Raw genomic sequence first — 21745 nt, 5'->3', positions numbered from 1 at the left:
GCCGCCCTTTCATTCTGTTGGAGCTGCGAGGCAGACCGTGTTGTCTCGCGGATGGTTTGCATGCGAGCAGGAGGCAGCCTTTGCTTCCCTAGGACGCTTTTAAGGCATCCAGTCCTCCCCACAGCTGGGAAGAGGGGCTGGGAAAGGGGCCCCCTAGGCGGGAGAGGGTGTGTCGCGTGCCCCAGGCTTCCCGGAAGGAGCCCGAAAGGCAGCCCAGTGGCCCCAGCAGAAGACCCTCGGTTGGAGAGGCGGGGAGATGGGCATCGACCCCAGTTCTCCAGGAGAAGCACGTCTGCACCTTTTTAACCGGCAAGGAAGGACGCTTGGAATAAGCCGGCCCAGTTACGGCTAAATGCCCTCCAGGCAACAGATGCCACCGGGACCACCTCATTCCGAGGAAGCCTCACTGGCCACGAAAAGCAACTTTAAGATGTGTGGACTTCTCCCAGATTTCCAAAGCCAGCCAGCCAGCCAGATGGGGAATTCTGGGAGTTGAAGTCCACAGGCAACGTTGGGAAATGGTGCGCCAGGCCACAGCCAGCAAGACTCCGCTATATAGCCACTACTTCAGTAAGGCTGAGAAAGGGGGGGGGGAAATGCTTCTGGATCGGAACACCCCACCCGTGACCTTTTACAAAATCAGGAAAATCCAACAGAAAAGGCACTTTATTTAGAAAAAATAATTTCTTTCTTTTGACCCACTTGGCTTTGGGGCAAAAGAGCCTCCATCTCTCCTTTCCCCTCTTGTAGGTGACGGGATGGAAGCAATACTGAAAGCAAAGTCCCCCCCTCTTGGAGGTCTTGAGTCGGATCCTCCCCGCAGGTGAAGCGGGAGGAGAACCTTCCGTTTCTTCTCTCGGGAGGCATCGGCGTTGGGGGCGTCTTCCCGGGAGCCTTTTCTCAGACCTTCCCCCACGGGAGGCCAACTGAGCCCCGGCTGGGGCGTTTTCGGCACGCTGAGCCGGGGAATCCATGCCCCTACGGAGCATCCGGGAAGAGGGCCGTCAGGCTGGGGAAGGGGTCCTGCCGCTCCCCGGAAGCCCCCGCTAGAGCGCTGAGACGGCCTGGACCTCGCAGAAGGGCCCGTGGCGCCCGTGGATGTCCCTGGACTGCATGGTGACGTAGCACCTGACGGAGCGGGGGAACTGGGAGAGCGAGCAGGCCATGGGCAGCGGGAGGGCCTTGATGACGCTGGTCCGCTTCCAGGCGGAGGTGGTGCCGCTGCCCACGTCCTCCAGGCACATGAAGAGGGAGAAGCTCTCGATGGGGGCGCACCGGGGGTCCACGTGGCTGATGGTCCACTGCAGAGCGATGCCCTTGGGCTGGTTCACCGGAGCCACCACCAGCTCCAGCTTCTGGGGGGGGTGGAGTGTCCTGGAGGCCCTCCCAGGGTGCTGGGTCCGGCTTAACGCTGGGCAAGGGAGGCAGGTGCGGGAACCTTGGGGGCACCTGGAGGAGGCAGGAGCTGCCGTTGGTGAGCAGGCAAGCGGAGGGGCTCCGAGCCGTGCAACGCCCCCCTCCCACAGAACAGGTTTGGGCGGGGGTGGGGCCGTCCCTGGAGGAGAGGGCAGAGGGGCAAGGACTTCCCTGCTCCCCCAGAACCCTCAGCGGGGGTTCCCCTTTTGGTTCAGCTGCAAAGGTTTGGCCCACCCCCCACCGGCCCCTCCTCCCTTCTGCTTCCCACCTTCCAAAAGAGCCCCCACCCCCTGCTTTGCCCAGAGGGGGAGGCAATGCCAAGCCCCGGAGGGAGCCTCTCCGCCTCTGCAGTCCTGGCAGAGCTCCCAGGGCAGCTGAAACCAGCCCCAGCGGCTCCTTTTGCTGCATGCTTCGCTCGGTGGAGACTCCCGGAGGACTCCAGGCCTCCCCCGCTCTTTTCGGGCCTGGCTGAGAACGGAACCGTGGCAGCAGGAAGCCCAGAAGGTTTGGGGCCAGTGACACCCCCCCCCAATGGTTTCCGAGCTCAGCCGCTGCTGCTCCTTCAGGATCCGTCCTGGGCCTTTCCCGCTGCAAGGCTGCCCCCTTGTGGCCAAGCGAATAAAGCTCATCCCTTCCATTGCAGGACTTCACTCCAGCGAAGTCAAATTCAGCGGGGGAAATACCCACTTTTTCTGTAGTGTCCCTCGCTGTATTGGGGGCCTTGGCTGTGCAGCCCATCCTGGCTGCGGGGGACCCGGGAGGTTCCGCAAGTGGGAGATTTCGTTCCAATACCTGATCCGGGGACTCTCTTGCAGGCTGCGGAAGGCTCTCCGGTGGCCGGCTTTCGTGGCCCAGGTGTCTGCTTCCTCCAACTTTTTTCTTCTCTTCTTTGGCCACAGATAAAAAGTGGTTAGCATTTTAAACATTGCGCTAAGCACCATTTCATTCGGGGGTGCCAGCCCCCCACATCAGCCGCTGGCTTCTCAATGGCAACAGCTACCAAAAAAGGCCCCTGAGCTTTGATCTGCTGCAGGGCAAACGAGGAAATCGCCCCCGAGCGCAACGCATTCCCCCGGGGGGGCAAGGTGGCCTCTCCTGTCTGTGCTCTGGGCTGCGGAAGAAACGCTCCTCCGGGGCCAACCACCCTCCCGGAGGCAGCCAGTCGGGTGCAGAGATTCCAGCGGAAGAATCGTTCTATTCCTCCAGAGACAACGGGGACAGGCTGAAGCAGCATTTCATTTGCACGTGGCTCTCTCGTTTACTCCGCTGCTTCGTGGAAAAGCAGGACGGAGCGGGAAGGCCACGCGGTTAAAACAACGACAAGCGCCACCGCTACGTCGCCCCGAAGGGATGGGGAAGCAGCCCGCTCACCTTGGTCAGGGTTGCTTTCTTCGTCTGTTAAGTCGATCACCAAGGCATCCTGTGACTGGGAGGAAAGGGGAAGGAAGAGACCAAGTGGGCCGTGGTGGTTTTGGTCTGCAAAAGGCCTCTTGCAACTTGTAGCCACCGACGGATTTCAGGAATAGGTTTGGCGGTTTAGAGATAGCAACGCCTCCAAAGCGCAGCAAAGACGCCCGGGGTTTTCTGGCTCTTTGGAAACCGCAGAGCAGGAGAGAGATCCGGGGAGGCCAAAGAGGAGAAAAATGCAGCAGAGCTTCAAAGCTGACCTTGGACTCGCTCACCTGGTTGCCTGGAGGATCTGGGTGCCCAGCAGCTGCTTTCGGGGGGTGAGCTGCAGGAATTGGACACAAGCAAGGGCGGTTTTAAAACCCCAATTTGGTTGGTTGGCTCAAGAAGGCAGAAGCTGGCACACGCCTGCCCCGGGCGCGAGTGGAGTCGGGTGTGTGTGTGTGTGTGTGTGTGTGTGTGTCTTCTAGGCACCCCGCCCCAGGCTGAGCAGCCTCCTGACTTTCCTGAGCAAGGCGGAGAAGCTCCCCTGGCCCAGACCTGCAAGAGACACCCCCCCCCCCCACTTGCCAAGTTCTGCCCCCCGAGGGTGCCATCATCCCAGGTTGCGCAATCGCCCGTTATTTCCCTTCTCCACGGGGCAAAGAAGGAACGCACACCGGGCGGCCCCTCAAGAAAGACCCAACGGAGCCTCGCCACTTAATCTGCCCCCTCGGGTCCACTGAGATACACATCCCAGGTTCTGCGGCTGCTTCTTTCTCGACATTCGCTGGGTAGCTGAAAAGTGGGAGCCCCTCTGCGTACCTGGAACCCTGGCTGCCAGCACCCCCGAGCTTGGCTTCGGCGCCTCAACCCCAGGGACTGTGTCCGCACCGGAGGACCTGGTGGTGAAGAAGCAGCCAGGGTCATTCCCGGCGTCTACCAAGGCATTAGCGAGCAGACGGCCTCTCTCCACCCAAGACGACGCCCTGTAAATGCCAGGGCAGAGGGAGGGCAGAGGGAGGGAAGGGAGGCTCCCCGAGCAAACCGTCTCCGACGCAAGCGACCATTGCCTCCGGCCACTAACCTTTCCACAGTGGAAGACAAGACTTCGGTTGATGTTGGCTTTTGGGGTGGCTTGCCAGCTGCCGTGTTTGGAGGCAGGCTGGCCTCATGGAATATTTTATTCTGAGCATGTGCCCTGCGCTGCTTGGCCTGGGAAAGGAAGTGGAAAGAAGCATTTACTGTCCACGATGGGGAAAGACCTTCTGCCCAGCCTCAACCACCACACTGGCTCGCCCCCGGCAAGGACTGCTGCGGAAACGCTGCTTCTGAGGTCACCTCACTTTCCTAAGGAGCCCTAGAGAACCGGGCCCCAAAACCGGAGAGGCCCCTGGCCCTGGCGTGTCTCCCGCTACGTAGCCTTTTAGGGTCCATGCCGAACATCGGAGTCGAAGTGAGGCCAGCATTTCAGCCTCTGGTTGAAGTTTAGGAAACTAGGTTTTTCCTAAGCCAAAGCCATTTTCCCTCTGGTGCGAAAAGTAGCCCTTTCGGGGACCGGAGGGGAGCAATGGGAGCCCAGGACTGTATTCTGGGGTCCTTGGTCAAAGCTCCCAGAAACAAACCCGGCTGGGAGAGGAGGAGAGGCGGCATATTCCATCCAACGATAACAGGAACAAGGTCTTTATTGTGCGTCCATGACTTTTACCAAATGCAGGGCCTGGATTTTGAGGCAACGATGCCCCCAGCACTTCAAGGAAACCCCGTCATGATTAGACCCCATGGAGAGACCCCGAAACGGAGCAAGCCTTACCCTCTGGGATAATAGCGTCCTCTGGAACGAGATCACAGCGTCAATGTGTCTGTCCAGTCTGGAGATTTTCTTCTGCAAGAAAATGGATGGAGGGCCTTGCAGAATCGCTCCAGCTGCACCAGTGGACTACCTGCCTTGACCCCAGGGCCCGGCTGCTCCCATGCCCTGCACCAACGGCCCCAACCCTCCCCAGCTCTTGAATGGGGGCAGAGGGGCTTCTTGGGGGGGCCCTGTTGATCTGCATGCGAGAACCACAAAGACACGCCGCATAAGCTTGTGCCCGGTTCTGTTTGTGCCAGTCACTCACACACACACACACACACACACAGATATGACTTTAAAAGAAGCACCCCCTTACTACAATCTTAATAGCGATGCCTTCGTGTTTCCGCAGGCACTGCGTGCGATCAATTTTTTCATTTAAGTGTTGGAGACCCTGGTCTAATTCCCTCATCGAGGCCTCCAGCTGATTTCGAATCAAGCACTTGACCTACAGCAAGAAAAATACACAAACACGGACATTTTCACCTAAAAACCCACTGCAACCCCACCCCCAACACAACCAGTGAAAAACAGGCGGCCTTTTCAACAGCAGCCAAACCGGACAGTTCTCAACCCCCCCGTTTTCCCCACGTGAATCTCCCACCTTTGAGACATACGTGCATGATGGATGCGTTTATTGTGAAATGTTTCTAACTGTTGCCTTTCCAGCTGATTCCATCGAGCCCCCTCCCCAATCTCAGCATCCCTGCTGCTCAGCCCAAAGCGAGTCACAAAGGCCACCAAGGACCTGAAGGGCAGAGGGCCCGCTGCCCCCCACCCCGCCCCGGGGACTCTGGGCTGGCCCTCCGTGCTTGCTTTTAAAGCTGCCCGTCGGTGGGTTTCCAGAATGCAAAAGGGACAGAAATGGGGGGAATCGAGTTGATGCAACTTGTGCTTTGGAGGCAGAGGATGATGTTTCTACCCTTCTCCAGATGTTGTAACGAAGCCGTTGCTTCCCTGTGGCAGAATCGCAGGCAGATAAGCCAGGAAGGGCAGGTGGGGGCTGCTCTCGGTTGAACCTCCCTGGGATGAAGCTGGAGCGAGACCTCCCCCCCCGCCCCACTAATGCAATGCCCCATGCAGCATTACCTGTGGACTTTTCCAGCCCGAGGTGGGCCTGAAGCAAGCTATCAAGACAAAAAGAGCGGTTATGGACGGCTAACAGGTAGAGCTCCAACCACACAGAGCGACTGCCGACAAGTCTACAAGCCGCAGCCGCAGGACCTTTGGGCCCCGCGGGAAGCAGCGCTTGCGAGCGGCTCCTGTGCCAGACGGGCAGCGTTCGGAAGGGCCAACGTCCCTGCCAGCCGCAGGCCCCCTTACCTTTCCCAGCCCGGACTCCGCTCTCTCCACGGCTGGGGTGGTCCCCTCCGCGGGGTCCTCGGAGGCTTTGCTGCGCTTGGAGAGGCCTTCGTCTTCCTCGCTGTTGCTGGACATCGTCCTCTTCCTCTGACCGTCTCCTGCCAGGAAAGACGGGAGACCTTCACAGGAGGGATCGGGAAGGCGGGTCTGAGCCCAGCCAGGCCGTGCTAGGACTGACCTCCCGGCCTTTGCCTCTGGAAGGAGCCCCCTACCCTCTTGGCAAAGAGCAAGGGAGACGTTGCAATGACTGCGTCTCCACGTCTTATGGGAGGCTGCCGCTGGCCACCCCCCACCCCCAAAAGCAAAGGCAAGTGAGGATGGAGCGCTGCTATCCATATCAGGCACTGTGCAGGTGGCCCTTGACTCACGACCACAAGGAGCCCAAAATGTCTGCTGTTAAGTGAGACATTTGTTAAACGAGTTCTGCCCTCTCCCAACATGTGGCTCTTCAGGGGTTCGGGACCAGCCGCAGAAGAAAGGAGCAAGAGGCCCCAATCTTACCCAGGGACACTGTGGGCACCCCGTCTCTTTCAGGCACCCCGAAGCGGCTTTCTTCCCAGTGCAGTGCTGGGAGGGCCTGGCAGGCTGGTGTTTTGGCTGCTGCGTCTACGGCGGCGTTTTCGTGTGTGGAAGAGGCTCCCGGAAGCTGATCTAGAAGCTGCCCAGCCGGCCCCGATTCCAGGGATGCTTCGGCCCGCTTCAACGAGGGGGAGCCGGATTCCTTTTTGTACCAGTACCAAAGGATGTCCGGCAACGTGCTGTTATTCAAGAACTGCTTGACGTCTGGCGTCGGGAGGTGCTGGAGCATTTCCTGGGGGTCCTTGTAAATGCTGATTTCGGAGTTCACCAGCAAGCTGGGCAGGGGCTCCTTGGCCTGCAGCGGCTCCTGTCCGGCTGCAGCCTCCCTGCCGTGGAGCTCTTCCTGGGCCCCCGGACACAGCCCCCTGGCTCCCGCCGGCCTCCCTTGGCGCGCGGCCCCTTCTCCAGCCTGGACAGCCTTCATTTTGCTCAGGTGCTCCACCTGCTTCCGGCTGCTCACCGCCATCGTCTTCCTGGCCCGCAGCGGCTTCCGGATCTCCGTGCCTGGATTCATCCTCCTAGCTGAAAGACAGAAGGGCCCCCTCAGGATGACCCCTCCCCAGCCTGGGCCCTCAGAGGCGGATCCTGGGGTCCCATCGGCAGCCGGGGCCCCTGCGTCTCGGGGCCAGGCTCCCAACTGCAAGCAGCCAACGCCCAACTGCCGATGCCCAGAGGGGTCCCCGGGGGTCCTCCGCCTGGCCCTTCCCCTCCCCCGCCCGGCAAGGAGCAGCAGCCCCAGCAGCCCCGGGCTTCATTGCCAGGCCCTCCCGCCCCCCCCCGTAACCGGGCAGGGGGCTTTGGCGGGCAACAGGGCCGGCGGTCGCCCTTCCAAGGGGCGGAGGGTCTCTGGGGCTGGACTAGATGACCGCGGACCCCTCCGCCTCCCTTCGAGCGCCGGTGGCCTCCGGGGCCCGCCTTGCCGGCCGGGGACCACTCAGGGCAAGCGGGGCCGGGGGGCGCGCGCCAGAAGGGCGGGGGGCCCGGGCGGCTCTTCCCGACTGGGGGCGCCCCTCCCTGCTCGGAGGGGGCACGGCCGTTCCCACCGGCCAGCCCAACTCACACGCGCTTCTGCGCACGCGCGCCGCCGCCGCCGCCGCCGCTCTGCCCGGAGTTGCCCCCGCCGCCGCCGCCGCCGCCGCCCGGAACGCTGGCAATGCCGCCTGGGGAAGGGATGCCGCGCACGCGCAGAGCGAAGCGCCCGCTGGGGGCGGCCCGCGACGTCACTCCCCGGCTTCGGGCCTGGCGAGGAGGGTCCTACGGCCAACCGGGAGGCACTAGAGGCGGGACTTTCCCCTCGCACCCAATCGGAAGCGCACCGGGGCCGGACCTTTGTCCCGATTGGCCGTGCTCGCCGAGCCGTGGTTTGTTCAACCCGGGTTCCCTCAGCGCCCTGCAAGCGAGGCACGTGTGAAGGCGGAGATGCGGGTTGGCGGCCGGTACGTGCGCCCCGACCCCAGGCGGTTTGCCAGGGAAAGGCTTCCCTTCCAAGGCGGCGCCTGCGGCAAAGGAGGGAGGGAGGGAGGGAGGGTTTCTCCGCCAGCCCCGCCTGGGCGTCCGTCGAGGGTCCCGGGAAGGAGCCCCTCTGGCCGGAGGGGCCTCCGGGTCACGACCTCGCGGGGTCCCGTCCTCGCGGGAAGGAGGCCGGCGGGCGGGCGGCTCTGGCCCGGGGGGGGGGATTCCGGCCCCAGCAAGAGCAAAGACCCCGCGCGGATGGGGGTCTCAATCAGTCGATCAGGATAGATCTGGAAAGGGACCCTGGAGGTCTTCTAGTCTCTTGTTTTTCTGTACAATGCGGCACCTGGAACGTGTCCCAAGCCAGAAGCGGTGCAAGCCATGGCCCAGCAAACATGGCTGCGACTTGTGGCTAGACTTGAAAACAGCAACTTTAGGCAGTTTGAAGAAAGAATAAAACCTTATATAAGTTGTATAATAGGTCACCTCACACAAGCCAGGCCAAGGCGGTCACAGGTTTACCGCGACCTGTGAAAGCGAGATGAGATTTCGTGGCGGTTCCTGACCGAGAGGCCTGAGACAGGGCTGGGCGCCTTTGCCCCACGAACCGGACGTTGGTCCACCTAATGACCTCCCTGTCTGGGTTTCTTAGGAGATGCTGCCACCTCTGGAGCCAACCGCCAAGCCCTGGTCCAGCCCTGGTCCAGCTGTGGCTGCCTTCTCTGGAGGTCAGCACACCTTGCAACACAGACCCTCTCAAGGTGGGTGGGGGGATGTTGTGTGCCTAGGTGTGAAAGAGTCTGGGTGGCGTCTATCCCCCGGCCCTTAAGTCTTACATAACTCTTCTTAATTTTCATTTTTCCTATTTCTTTTTACCATTGGTAAGCCTCCCAGGGTCACCTTATCAGGGAAACGGGTGCCATTTAATTAATAAATACACGTGCAACCAGGTGATAAAGCCGCCTCCTTTCTATGTATGTATTTCTCTGTGTGTGTGTGTGTGTGTGTGTGTTTTGGACATTCCTTCAGGCTTAATCTGGGAAGAGGGTCTCCCCTGCAGACCTCATGCCTGCTGCCCAGGGGGTTGTGCCCTGAACCTTCCTGCCCTGCTCAAGACCCTCTTTTAACAAACAAGCAACCTTTCCCTCTCGGCCTTACCTTTCTGACAGCTGCCATTCATTAGATTTCCAGGAGCCCCAAATGTCACTTCCTGCTTTTGATGGATCACCGTCCCCGTTTCCTTCGCTGGGGGGCATTGGCTCTTTGAGTAATGGATGCCCGTGTTCCAGCCACTGTAGCTGGCAGCCTTTCGCAGCAGCTGGTGTTCAGGGCCTCTGGCCTCCTGCCTTTCTAAGCCAGGGGAACGGGACTAGACCTTTTCCTGAAATGGAAAATCCAGCCAAATGTCTGGACCCCTCCGATCCGCCCTGAAACCAGGGGGAGTGCATCATTCATTGAAAGCCATTTGCAAGCTGAGGTTGTTGGGTGTTTTTCATGGGTATAATATCATTCCTGGCTTCAGAGGAGACGCAACCTGCCTAACGCCAGATGGGCATTTAAATTGGGAAGAGATCCTTCCCCAGGTTCCCCCCCCCCCAACATTAAAAATGGTCTCTAGTTGACTGTTGGGCTCCAAGACAGACAGGGTGGCTTGTGAAAATCAAGGTTTATATTCAACTTGACGGGTGAATCTGCAAGCGGGTGTTTATTCCTTACACTACGATCGAAAACAGTGGTTTAAGCGTGACTTAAGAACTAGGTCAGTAAGATTTCTGGAAAGGGGAAGCATGCTCAAAGTAGGAAGACTAAAATGTCCGGTTGTGGGGTTGGATCCCACCACAGCCCACCAACTGCCCTGGGCAGTGAACATGGGCATTCAATTTTTTTTTTTGAAAGAAGGCATTATCTTAGAGTATGGTGTTTGCCATTCTTGGGTGGAAGAAAACACATTGCACAATTTCCACCAATGTCTGGGTGGTTGGAGGAGTAAAACAAACACCCAGGGACTCCAGACCAGCAGTCTTAAGACCAGGAGCCTAAACTCAGACAGGCCTCCTCCATGCTTGGGCCTTTGCAGAGGCTGCCGCGTGAGTGATCTTAATCAGCACTTGTATTTTTAGAGGAGAACTAAGAAGCCACTAACCACAAAAGCTGACTGGTGCCAACTTCCATTTTATTAAGTGCATTTTCACCATAAGCAGAAACTCTAATCTGGCAGAAAATCTGGCAATGTTACCAGCCAGCCTGGCTTGTACAACTGTGTCAAGGTAGTCTCTGTCCCCCTGAAGTGGGCAGAACCTGGTGGGCTCTGTCAGGTAAACTTGGCTCAAGCAGTCCCTCCTCTCCATCTGTCAACTGGCGGTGGGGGATTTTCTCCTCTGGGGGTGACTGAGGACTCCCCAAATATAAAAAGCTGCTCTGTGCGATAATTCACCCCCCATGGTGGGTGGGTGGGTGGGAGTGAAGCTTTTCTCCGGGGGCAGATAAATGGAACTGTCCCTTTAAGCCTCTCTTTAAAAAAAGCAACAATGCAGCAGCAACCCAGATCTCTGATAGCTTCACAGATGGTTTAATTCAGGTGGGCTGTAGGTGGAGCCCTGCCACAAATATTCAAGCTGCTTGGCGCCCCACGTCTCCTCCAGAGGAGCCCACCATGCTTGGAGTGCAGAGGATGAACGGCATAAGGGGAGAATTGAGGGCAACGCAGCCCCCACCCCCACATCTCCATCCCTTGGAATGCCGGACGCCTCCACGTTGCCCGTCTCAGCTCTTTCGGAGTTCGGGTTGGTTTGCTGCAGCTCCCTGCGCAGAGGTTAAATGTCAGAACGGGGTGCAATTTAACCCGCAGTTCCATTAATGACAGTTTGTGTCCTTGCGGTCTTTTTTTTTTCCATAATGCAACCTGCTTTCCAGTCATTGTGGGAAAAATCCCTCCCCAGCACAAAGGAATCCATTTATTGCATTTTTTAGGGGGGCGGGGGGAGATGTCATTTTAGCCCAGCTTTGCTGCTGTGTTTCCAGCAAAGGCCAACCTCGAGGTTATAACTGGGTGTCTTTTCCTGCTCTCCCCAAATCACAGAACGGAACCCCTCATTCTGGGGCAAGTGGCCTCCTCCTTGCTGGAAGCACTGCAGAGCGGAAGGCGGAAACGAGCAGGACGGGCATTTTGCAGCTGAGAAGATGAGAAACTCAGTTAAACTGAAAAGAGAAAAGGGCGTCGGTGCGGTAAGCTAATTAATGGAAAGAAATTGTCCCCAAGGTGTAAGATTTGTCCCCTCTAATTCGTCAGCAAGGGAGAGTGTCTCTGCCTCCTCCTCCTCCTCCTCCTCCTCCTCTCATTTTCTATGGCAAACCGAGCGCATGCATTGCATAACAGATTGTGAGATCTCTGTGACGGATGCAGCTCAAGGCGTGTCTCCGGGTGGACAAGTCATCTGTGATTAGCCGACTTCTCAAAACCTTGGCCCAGAGTAGGCAAATGAGAGGTGCATGGTTGAATTGGTGCATATTTACTCTAAGAAAAGCCCTGTATTATTTGGGCTTTACTTACACTAAGCTTTGTGTAGAGTAATGGCATTGACCCTGTGCCAAAGTGCTCTCTTGTCGCTGAAAAACACAACATCCACAAGACCTGGTCGCACTGAATTGTATTAGCAATTTGCAAAGCCCCGCACAGATCTGGCGTGAATGACAGGTGTAGCGCTTCACTCAAATTGCTGAGGAGGCGCTTTGAACGTCTTGCTAACCCATCTCCTCCCAACCACTGCAAGATGTCTCGTTTTAAGGAGGCCTGTTGGTAGCCATTGGCGCATGAGAAGCGACTGCAAATCTGGAGGCTGCAAGGGATGGAAGCGTTTCTAACCTTGACTGGTAAAAGATGCGCACTAGAGAATCCTAGCTGGACCCCTGGCCAGTCAGGAGATTGTCCAAATGTCTAGGGAGATTCTCGGCCATCCTGGTCTTGGTTGCCCCAAAGGTGCTTTTTCAGAAGGCAGCTGGACTTGCTTGGTTTTCCTTGAAGGCGTTTCGCTTCTCATCCAAGAAGCTGCTTCAGGTCTGCTGACATTTCTTCACTTGTCTAGAACTGAAGAAGCTTCTTGGGTGAGAAGCGAAACGCCTTCAAGGAAAACCAAGCAAGTCCAGCTGCCTTCTGAAAAAGCAGCTTTGGGCCACGAGCAACTGAAGATTGGCCATCCATCAGCCCCCGCTGGAAATCGTGCTCTGGGTCCCTTTTCCTCTTCCCTCCCTTCCTCTTCCCTCTCTGCTTGTGAGGTTCTGAGCTAGAGGGCAGAGCCTCCGTCTTCCCTGAACATCTGCAGCGCCCTCCGGAAAACTGAGGCTGCCTCTGCATGAGCCTAAATCCCTCGCCCTGGCTGGTGCGGGGGCTGCTCGTGGCTTGGCCACGCGTGATCCGCCTCCCCTTTCCCTGGTATTTTTTTTGGGCTTCCTGTTGGGTGAAATTGTCAAACACGGCACCTGCTGTGGCCTTGCAAAAGGGCACATTAAACCGGCCTTGCTGGATGCCGGATCGCTTGTCCATCACCGCGGATGTGCAGAGGCGCCTGCCAGGAGAGCCGCCGGCTCCAGCAGGGGGTTAAAATGTTGTGGCTGCCAGTCGGGGAGTTGTCTGCACACCTCGGTGTGGCCAGCTGTTCGCCCGAAGTGCCTGCTCCAGCAGAGGCAAAGCCAGGTGAAGAAAGAGGCTTCGGGTCTGGGAGCAGGAAAGCCGAGGGGGAAGTTTTTCCTGCCCGTAATAACAGAAGGTGGAAAGTAGAAGCTCCCGGGCTGAAAGGGAACCGGCCTCTATCTGTGCGCTTTGAGGCGGGCAGGGCAGGCTGGGTCCACACCTCCGGCCTTCTCAGGGCGTTTACGGGGCAACCCTGAAGCTTGAGAAGCGATGCCAGCGCCCGGGAGAGGAAGCGCCCCCCAATTCACAGAAGAAGGGGAAACTTTGGCTGGGGCCACTCAGCCCAGACTGGCCCCTTCCAAGCCTTCTGGACTGCACCGCCCATCTCAGCTGTGGAGCATGGGGGCTTTCCTCCAGCACGTGTGGAGGGCTCCAGGTTTTGGCAGGACAGAGCGGATATGGTGGCCCCCTGAGGTCTCAAGAGGCTTGGAATCTGCTGAACTTCCATCCCAGGTTGGATCCCTACTCCATAATCCACAGCTCACCCCCTCCCCATCCTTTCTTTGTTTCTGAGGTGGGGGGTGAGGAGGACAGCGAAATGGGCCAGCCCCCAAAGACGGGCAGTCAAAGAGGCCACACCACGGCTTGCTTCCTCCACCGAAGAGAGCTGCCTCCTTGGAAAAAGTCCCGTCTTTGGGGAAGTGGGAGCTGTGAGCGGCCCCCCACCAGAACAGGGGCGTTGATGAAGCTTCTGCAGAGGGAATTAGCAGCCACTTGAATTCATAAGGAAATCAATGGCAGCCCCCCCCATACAACGTGGGGCACAAAGAGGAGCCATTAGGGCACCGCTACCCTCCCGCCTGCCTGACCCACTCTGGCCTCGTGGCCACCTGGGTAGAACTGAGGTGACCCGAACTTCTGCCAGCTTCGTGGGCCCACTGAGCAATTGGACAGAGATCGAGCAGAAGGTCTCCGCTGCCTGCCTGCCACAGGGACCCCGGGCCTTCTGCAGCCCCGAACGGCCCTCTGGGACCCCTGAGGCAGTGGCTTTCCTCCCCTCTCAGAGGCTTCTAGCCCCCCGGAGTTCACGCCTGGTGGGATCCAAGAGAGGCCGACGGAGCATGCCGGGCCTCAGGAGCCTTCGACTTGGCTTCATCCCGTGAAAAGGGGAGACGGGAATGGAGGCCAGGAAAGGAGTTCAAAAGAAACACGGCACCATTTTGCAGGGGATTCTGGTCCTCCTGGTCCTCAGGAAAGTGCCCAGGGGTGTCTCTGCCGGCTGCGTCCAATTTCTAGTGAAGCTGGGACGGGACTGAAGTGGGCCCAGTTCCGGGTGACTTTGTCGTCCACGGCGTTTTCTTGGCAACGGCCCAGAGCTTCATTTCGGACCCAGAGGGTGGTGAAGCCCTCGGGCGCCTCTCCTTCGCCGGCGTGCCCATCCGGCCTCTTCCTCCTGCCCGGGCTGAGCCATGCCCTCCCCGGGGGCCCCGGGCCAAGGAGGAGGACCCATCCTTCCCCGGGGGCTCTCTCCCAGCTGCTGTGCTGCTGCTGCTGCTGCTGCAGGGCCTCGGGCATTTCCCCCGCCTTCTCAGGACGTGCCACATCTGGGTCCCCCCGGCCTTCCCATCGCCCCTGCCCAGCACCGATTCCGCCCTAGGGAGAAGCGTCCCTCCCTCCCACGGGGGCTGCTGAAATCCTCCGGCCTCCCCCAGCCTGGGCGTTTTTGCATTGCCACCCGGCCTCTTCTCTCCACTGCCTCGGCTTCCCTGCTGCATCCCCAATTCCTGGCCTTGATGGTCTAACATGAGACCATCAACCGGTGGTGGCCTGCCAGAAGAGACGGGGAGGTTCTGGAGACGTGGGTCCGGGTTCTGGCTCTGCACTCCAAGAGGCCAGGCTCCCTGGCGGGGCCTCCGAGCCACAAGCCAGCCACCTCCTTGGCCCCCATTCGACAGCACCCTCTGCGGGGCTAAACCCGATGGTTTGGGTGGGGTTTATTCCCTGGTGAGGGCAGCTGAAATCGGGGCAGGGCTGGGATCTTGAGGAGAAACTGCTGCCCAAACCAACTCCCTCCGAGGCCCCTTCAACAGCCCCTGTGGTGCAAGTAAGCCTCACCCTTGGAAACCTCTCTGGCGCTGCCCACAATCCACTCATTTCCATTCAAAGGAATTGGATTTCTGCTGGGCCTTCATTATTTCTGAATGGAAAGTGTGGGGTCTTTCATATTATGGAATGCTACTAGTCTCTTCCCCTTCTCACCCCCCCTTAACATTTTGGGGGAGACTCCTAAGCCCTACAGCCAGCCAAGTCGAAAACAGTCGAGGGCTCCTTAGAGGAGCTGCCCAGAGCACCGAGGCCTCCTTAAGATGGCCTCATCCAGCAAAAGCTGCGGCCCTTCAGCAGGAGGGGAAAAGCCCTTTGGTGGCAGCTGGACTCTAAGGATTAGAAGGGGGGCACTCTTGCAGTTTTGAGGCTGGGCTCCCCCCCATGGCTTCATGAACTCCAGTTGGCCCAATACGCTAAGCCAGGACTCGGGGGACTATGGCTGTGCTGGATGTCTGGTCGGTTGGGGGCCAGGCCAGGCCAAGACTCCCATGAAGGTTCTGGGTCAAGCAGAACTCTGGAGCCCGACTTGAGCCCTTGGAGGGCAAACCTGGCTGCCTTCTTTCTCTTGCCAACTTTACACGCTTAACAGTTTTGAACCAGGGTTCTTTCTTTTCTGTCATTCATGGACTGTGGCCTTTGGGGGCAAAAACCCGTTTCCCTTCAGGAGGGGGCTGGTTTTGGAAGGGGGTGAAGGGCTGCAGCCCCTGGGGATCAAGACCTCCAGCCGCCACCGCCTGCCCTCTCTGGGGCCCGGGGGGGGGTGGGGGCTTCCTTGGCAGAGGCGCAGCAGCCCTGCCACCCGTTCGCGGCCATCCGGATTGGCCTCCCCAGCCTTGGCAGAGAGCAGCCCGGCCGGGGCGGCGGGTGTGCCCGCCGGACTTCGCTCGTCGTGGAGGGTCCGCGGCGGGGCCGCACTTGGGCCCCTGGCTGCGTCCCCCGGCGACTCCGCCCCCTCCCCTCCGTGCCAGGCGTGGGGAGGGCCTCTCCGCCTGTCCGCCCGCCGGCGGGCTGGCTGGCTGGGCTGCTGCACGACTGAGCTCCGCCCGGCGCCGGACTGCAGCGCCGCCGCTGGTCCCGGGCGAGGCAGCGGCCGAGCGAGCGCGCTCCGCAGGGCAGACTCTCCCCTCCGGGTCCCGGGCGGCGGCGGCGGCGGCGGCGGCGGCGACGACTGGCTCTCGCTTCGGGGCGGCGCTGGGTTGCGCGGCCGCCCTCCCGCCCTGCGGGCCAACCGGCCGGTGCCCTCGGCCTGCGCGCTCCGCCAACTTGCCCGGGGAGGCGGAGGAGGGGGCGGCGGCGGGGCTGCCTCTCCTGCGAAGGAGCCCAGCTAGGCGCCCCGCGCGACGAGGGAAGGGCCGGCGGCGGCGCGCCTCTGCCTGCTGCCCGGACGGCCTCGGAGATGCGGGGCGGCCGCCCCCGGGGCATTATGGCGAAGGCCGGCGCTGCGGTGAGTACGGCGGCGCGGCCGGGAGCTTCTGGCCCCAGGCGCGCTCGGCGGGCGGCTGGCAGGGAGGGCCGGGGTCGGCGGCGCGGCTCCCGTTTCTCCGCCCCGCTCCGAGCCCGACTGGAGTGGCCGCTCCCGCAGGAGCCAGGCGGGCTGCTGGTCGGGCCGATGCGGGGCTCCCGGGCGAGGGCGGAGATTTGGGGAGGGTCCCGCGAGCTGCCCGCGCCCGGCCCCGCGCAGGGTGAGCCTTCCCGGGCGAGCAGCGGCGGAGCGTGGCGGGGGCTGGCTGGTCGGCGGACTGGCTGCGCCTCCGCAGAGCCCCGCCCGGCTGTGCGCCCTCCGCGGTGAGGACGTGCCCGGAGCCGGTGCGGGCGAGGGGCGCGCGCGGGGCTGGCCGGGTCGGCGTCCTCGGCGGGCTGGGAGGCCTGGGCCGGCCGAGGCAGCGGGCGCGGGTCCCGAAGAAGATGGCGAGGCAGCCCCGGGAGCCAGGGATGCCCCCGCCCGCCCGCCCTCCGGAGGGGCCGGATCACTTGGCCGGTGCCGGCGATGGGATTTGTAGTGCCGGGCTCCCGGAGGGCGGCCCACGGCCAGGACGGTGTCCCTGCGATGGCGTGTCGGCAACTTTTTCAAGTGCCGCCGCCGCCGCCGCCGCCGCGGTGTGTTTGTTTAAGCGGCTGTTGGTTTGTTTCGCATGCCTCGAAGCGGCCTCGCTTCCTCCTCCTCCTCCTCCTCCTCCTCCGGCGCTCACCTGGCCGGCCTTCTTCTGACCGCCCCCAGACCCCGTTTGCACCGAGAGGCCCCCCCGCCGCCAGCGGAGGCGATGCGGAGCGCCGACCCCAGCCCCGGCGCCTGTGGAAGGACGGACGGCAGCCCCCCTTGACGCGCGCCGCTGAGCAGCCGTGCGAAATGCCAAACTTCGCGGCCGCCTCGTCTACCGTTTCTCACGACCCCGGTAAGCAGCGGAGCCCCGGGGGAGGGGAGGGGGCGGGCGGGGCCAGGGGGTGCTCTGGGCCGCCGTTGCCTTCGCCCCCCAACGGGATGGGGAGCCAAGAATGGGCGACTGCAGTTTGGAGGGGGGCGCCCCCCCCCCATCGCCCGGCCAGGCAGCCTGGTGCGCCGTTCAGAGCACCGGGCGAAACGGGGATGAATGAGGCGAGTTTAAAAGGCCGTCGGAAAGCTGAATTGTGTCCCCCGAAGCTGCTTCTCCTTTTCACAAAAAAACTCGCCTGATCTGACTGCAGTGAGGGAGGGGGGGATGGAAAATCTGCCCTGCAACAGATCGGACCTCTGAGGCTGCATCCAAATGCCGGCTGCAAAGGGGGGAGGGGAGCGGGCAGGGGCTGCAGCGACCCCCTCCCCCAGCGCTTCCCCCTCCGCCTGGGAAGGCAGCTCTTGTAGCAGCCCTGCTTTGCTGAAGCTGAGAGGGTCTTGGGGGGGGGGGTGGAGATGGCACACTGAGCGCCCCCCACCCCCTTGGGCTGGAGGGGGCAACGGCCGGACCCCTTGGGGAGGGCCTGTCTCAGCAGCAGCAGCAGCAGCAGCCCCTCCAGAAGGCATGGCGAGATGGGGGGGTCCTTCCAGGAAGAGGCCTGAGGTCAGGCCCCCAATCCTGCAGGAAGGGCTCCCTCCCTGCCCTGCCCCTAAGCAGCCTGGGCTGGGAGGGGCAGGTGGGTCGGGCTGCAGGCGAGGGCCCGGTGGAATCGGCCTGCCTGAACGGGTGCCACACATGCGGCTGGTTCCACTTGGTCAGCCGGCCATCCCACTGGCCAGGAGCACAGAGGATGCCCCTCCGAGGGAGGAGCTGCCGCCGGTTCCCCTTCAGTGGCTGTGGCAGGCCGAAAGGGGCACCTTGCCCTCCAGGCTCAGCCGCTTCCCCTGGGCGGGCAGCAGCCCCTCCCCCAGTCCTCCCCCTCCAGCCTGGGCTGCTTCCTTCCTCTTGCCCAGTTGCTCCTGCCCAGATGCGACACGAGGCGGCTCCGGCTGCTGGCTCTGCTCTGAAGCCAGTGCGGGTCGGGAGGGGGGAGGCAGGGGGACGTTATGCGGTGCCCCCGCCCCTTCAGAGGGCCTGGTGGTCTGGAGTCCTGCCGGCCCCTCGGGCTGAGCAGGGGGCTCCCGCCTTGACTCTGGCCCCCTTTGCAGGGCATGGTGCTGGTCAAGATGGCATGCGTGTGCTGGAATCTGCTGGTGCTCCACGCGTTTCTGGCGGATCTGGCCCTGGTCCACGGGGCAGAGAGGAGCTCCCCCGTCCTGAACGTCGCGGTCATTTTGGGGAGGATCCCGAGCGTCACGGAAAGAGACGTCCGTGGTCTCAGCAGCCGGGACGTGGCAGGGGGGCTCCCCACTGACGTTAACGTGGTGCCCCTCCTGATCAACCAGACCGACCCCAAGAGCATCATCACCCACGTCTGCGACTTGATCTCGGGCACCAAGATCCACGGGGTGGTTTTCGGAGACGACAGCGGCCAGGAGGCCGTGGCCCAGATCCTGGATTTTATCTCCTCCCAGGCTCTGATCCCCATCCTGGGCATCCACGGAGGCTCCTCCATGATCATGGCAGAGAAGGTAGGGGGCCAAGGGGGGGCAAGGGGGTCATGGGGTGGGGAGGGGGCTTTCCTCCCCTGGGCTCGGGGAGGGGGCTGCAATCCTGGCTTCTCTGAAGGGGCTGTTGGCGCCGCCTAGAGAGCTGCTTTGCTCGGTAGTGGCCTGGGGTCCCCTGCTTGAGCAGGGGGCTGGACTAGAAGACCTCTAGGGTCCCTTCCCACTCTGTTGTTCTGTGCTTCTGACCGTGAACCTCCTTAAACTGGGCTCCAGGCTGGGGAGGCCCAGTGGAGGCCTTTCTCTGGAGATCCAGCCGGGGGAGAGGTCTCAGGGAGACCAGGAGCTGGCCTGGAGCCTCAGGACGTGGAGTGGCCACGTCAGCCCAGGAAGGGGCCTCCCTTTCGGGCTGGCTGTTGTCCTTCCTGGGTGACCTCAAGGTCCGTTTTGTGGAGGAAGGAGTCTGGAGTTGCTAAGGGTGTCGGAGAGGGGAGGGAGACCCCCAGGGTCCTTCTGGGCTGCTTCCCGAGAGTTGCCGATGGGCAGGCGGAGCGTGAATCAGCCCCCAGGTTACCCTGGGAGGGCCACGCAGCTCTTCGTGGGCGCGGCCTTGAACCCAGGCCGGGGCGTTGCCTGGCTGGGTTGGCAGCTTCTGGGGCAGTGACTTTGGACGGGGCTTGTGGATGTTGGGAGCGATTGGAGGGGGCCAGCCGGTCAGAGGCCCACGGAAACGCTCCGGCCCAGCGGGATGGCTTGCCGGGCTCCAGGCCGAACCGGCTGCTTCCCTGCAGAGGTTTTGTCACTACAAGGTCAGAGAGCAGCGAGGAGCCAGGGCCCTGCTTGGCATTGTGGGTGCTCGGTGGAGCTTCCGTCCCAGGTGGCAGCCAGGACTGGGGGCTGTCGGGTCAGGCGGCTTGTGGGACTCTGATTGGCACCGGGGGTGCAATGATGGGGCGGGGCTGGCTCCCCCGTCAGCCTCGTCTCTCTCAGTCCCCAGTCGGCCTCTCTCCTCGTCCACCCCCTTCGGGCCTCGCAGCTGAGAGCCACGGGGGGCTCTTGCTCATTCCCACTAGTGGCCGGTGCCACGTTATGCGGCAGTGAAGCTCACCGGGTAAGGGGAGAGATTCCTTTGCTTTCCCAGAAGCCGCCCAGGCACACCTGGGGGTCCCCTGGCAACCCGCTGGCCTGGGGTGCAGTTGTTTAGGCTAAGGCCGGGGGGGGGGGGCTTGCTCCTTCTCCCTCCTGGCCCTTCGGCCTCCCCCGCTTCCCTCCAGCTCCTCCTCTTCTTGGAGCCTCCCCTCGGTTGAGGCTGTGCCCACCGGCTGGCTTGGGGTCCTTGGGGCGGTGGGGACGATGCCCGAGCTGCCCGGCGTAGCCTCTTCCCTTCGCACGTGGTGCCCCCTCGGAATCATCATCGTTCTCTGCCCACGGGGTGGGGCGAGCTCCCCGCATTCCTGGCTCCAGCCGAGAAGATCTTCTCTCCCTGCCAGAGCAAAGGGAGCGAGCAAGCCAGCCCCCCCGGCCCCTTGAAATGCAGCGGGGAGAGGGCGCGGGGCGGGTGAGGCGGCATGGCATGTGGGAGCGGGCGAGCCCCCTGCCGCCCCCTCCTCCGCTGCATCTCCAGGGCTGCCCCTCTGCAGGGCGGCCGATGGGTGGACCGCCACTGGTGCTGCTGCTGCTGCTGCCGCCTTCCCCGAAATCTCAGCTGCCTCCCCGCCTCCCCCAGGGGGCTCGGGAGCCCACCTCGCCCCCACTTATGTAAAGAGTTGAGGATGGGGGGGGGGGGAGGGCTGCGTGACGGAGCGCGCGTGTGGCTTTCCAAGAAATGCTTCCTCAGCGCAGCAGCTCACGCAGCCTGTTTCCCAACAGCCACTGAGCCTCTTCCCCCCAAAGAAAGGCGAGATTAGGAGTGAAAAGCCCCCCTCACGTAGCGTCTCCTCTCACTACAGACGCTGCTTCTGTGCCGGGGGTGGGGGTGGGTGGGGCTGGGGGCTGAGAGAGGGAGAGGCTTGTCTTGAAACAGACCTGTGGATGGACCCAGGGGGGCCTGTGTGTGTGTGTGTTCATCCCCCAAAGGGCTGTGTCAGTGCTGCAAGTATTGCACAACTGAGGTGCCAGTGGAGTGTGTGGAAGGGTTGGCAGCCTGCCTGGAAGGGGGGGGGGAGACCCTCCCCTCCTCCTTCCCACGGGGATTCCACGGGCGACGTCCAGGGTCCACTTCTGGTTCTGATGCTCGGTCTCCAGTGGTGGTCGGAGGAAGAAGCCTCCTTTGCCGGCAGGTGGCGCAGCCGGTGCTGGGCGGCCCGAGTGCAGCTTTTGCGTGGTGGGGTGGGTGGGCTTCCTGGGAGGCGGTCGGGGTGCCTCATGGGGAGGGCAATTGAGGGGGAGATCCCAGGGGTCCAGGAGCTCCGGCGCCAACCTGCAGCTTCTGGAGCACAAGCCGCCTTCGCCGTCCAGGGTGGGTGGTTGCAGAGAGACCATCGGCCCTTTGGGAGACCGGAGGGAAGCCCACCAAGAAGGGCCGAATTCACCCTCCTCAGGCCACTTTCCCCGTGGGTGAATGGGGCCACTCACGGCCTCTTCAAGAAACCCTGGGTGACCAAAGCTTAGGCGAGTGCTGTGTGCAAACTCTGTGTCCTGGGGGCCTGCCCCCCCAGGCAGGCAGGCAGGGCCGAGGGGGCTTAGAGGCCGAGGCTAAAGGGCCGAATGGTTGGCCTGAGCCACCTGGCCCCTCCCCCACGGCCCACCGCCCTGCAGCTGCACCCCGAATCCCTCAGCCCTAGGGCTCCCCTGGGCCCGTCAGGAGGGTGAGGGTTGGGGCCCACTCCTTTCCCAGTCCGGGCGTCCCAGGAGCCCTCGCTTCTTCTTCCGTGAATCCATCCAAAGGCAGCTCTGCAACCGTCGTTGCTTAATGAGGCAGCCTCAGCTTATTTGTGTCCCCCCCCTTCCTTTTATGCCCTCTCCTCCCCTTCAGTGAAAGTCCCGG

The 21745-nt window shown here is 61.8% G+C and overlaps 2 protein-coding genes across 3 annotated transcripts in view; one reads left to right on the top strand and one right to left on the bottom strand.

The window, feature by feature from the left end:
* Window positions 1-647: 647 nt before the first annotated feature.
* Window positions 648-7770, bottom strand: ATF7IP2 (activating transcription factor 7 interacting protein 2). The gene is given in 12 exon segments (XM_087942307.1): window positions 648-1367; window positions 1369-1449; window positions 2209-2303; window positions 2788-2836; window positions 3084-3148; window positions 3628-3704; window positions 3890-4017; window positions 4616-4687; window positions 4974-5105; window positions 5981-6117; window positions 6521-7120; window positions 7659-7770. Coding segments are annotated over 11 exon segments (1749 nt in total). The 5' UTR covers window positions 7113-7120; window positions 7659-7770; the 3' UTR covers window positions 648-1046.
* Window positions 7771-7960: 190 nt separating this feature from the next.
* The window catches only part of GRIN2A (glutamate ionotropic receptor NMDA type subunit 2A), a 60863-nt gene continuing 47078 nt past the window's right edge, over window positions 7961-21745 (top strand). Inside the window, exons 1-3 of one of the 2 annotated variants that reach the window (XM_087942305.1) lie at window positions 15973-16227; window positions 17002-17176; window positions 18364-18786. In XM_087942305.1, coding sequence (XP_087798431.1) covers window positions 18367-18786 — 420 coding nt within the window. In that variant the 5' untranslated portion in view covers window positions 15973-16227; window positions 17002-17176; window positions 18364-18366. Of the gene's footprint in view, window positions 8035-11129; window positions 11276-15972; window positions 16228-17001; window positions 17177-18363; window positions 18787-21745 lie in introns of those variants that run through there. The other variant, XM_087942306.1, reaches the window with a different exon arrangement.

Source organism: Notechis scutatus, chromosome 12, assembly GCF_049901735.1.
Source record: "Notechis scutatus isolate UNSWTSFEM ecotype Mainland chromosome 12, rNotScu1.2, whole genome shotgun sequence".
Classification (NCBI taxonomy): Eukaryota; Metazoa; Chordata; class Lepidosauria; order Squamata; family Elapidae; genus Notechis; species Notechis scutatus.
Note: the sequence above shows the minus strand (reverse complement) of the source record. Positions and strands in the feature narration are given on the sequence as shown.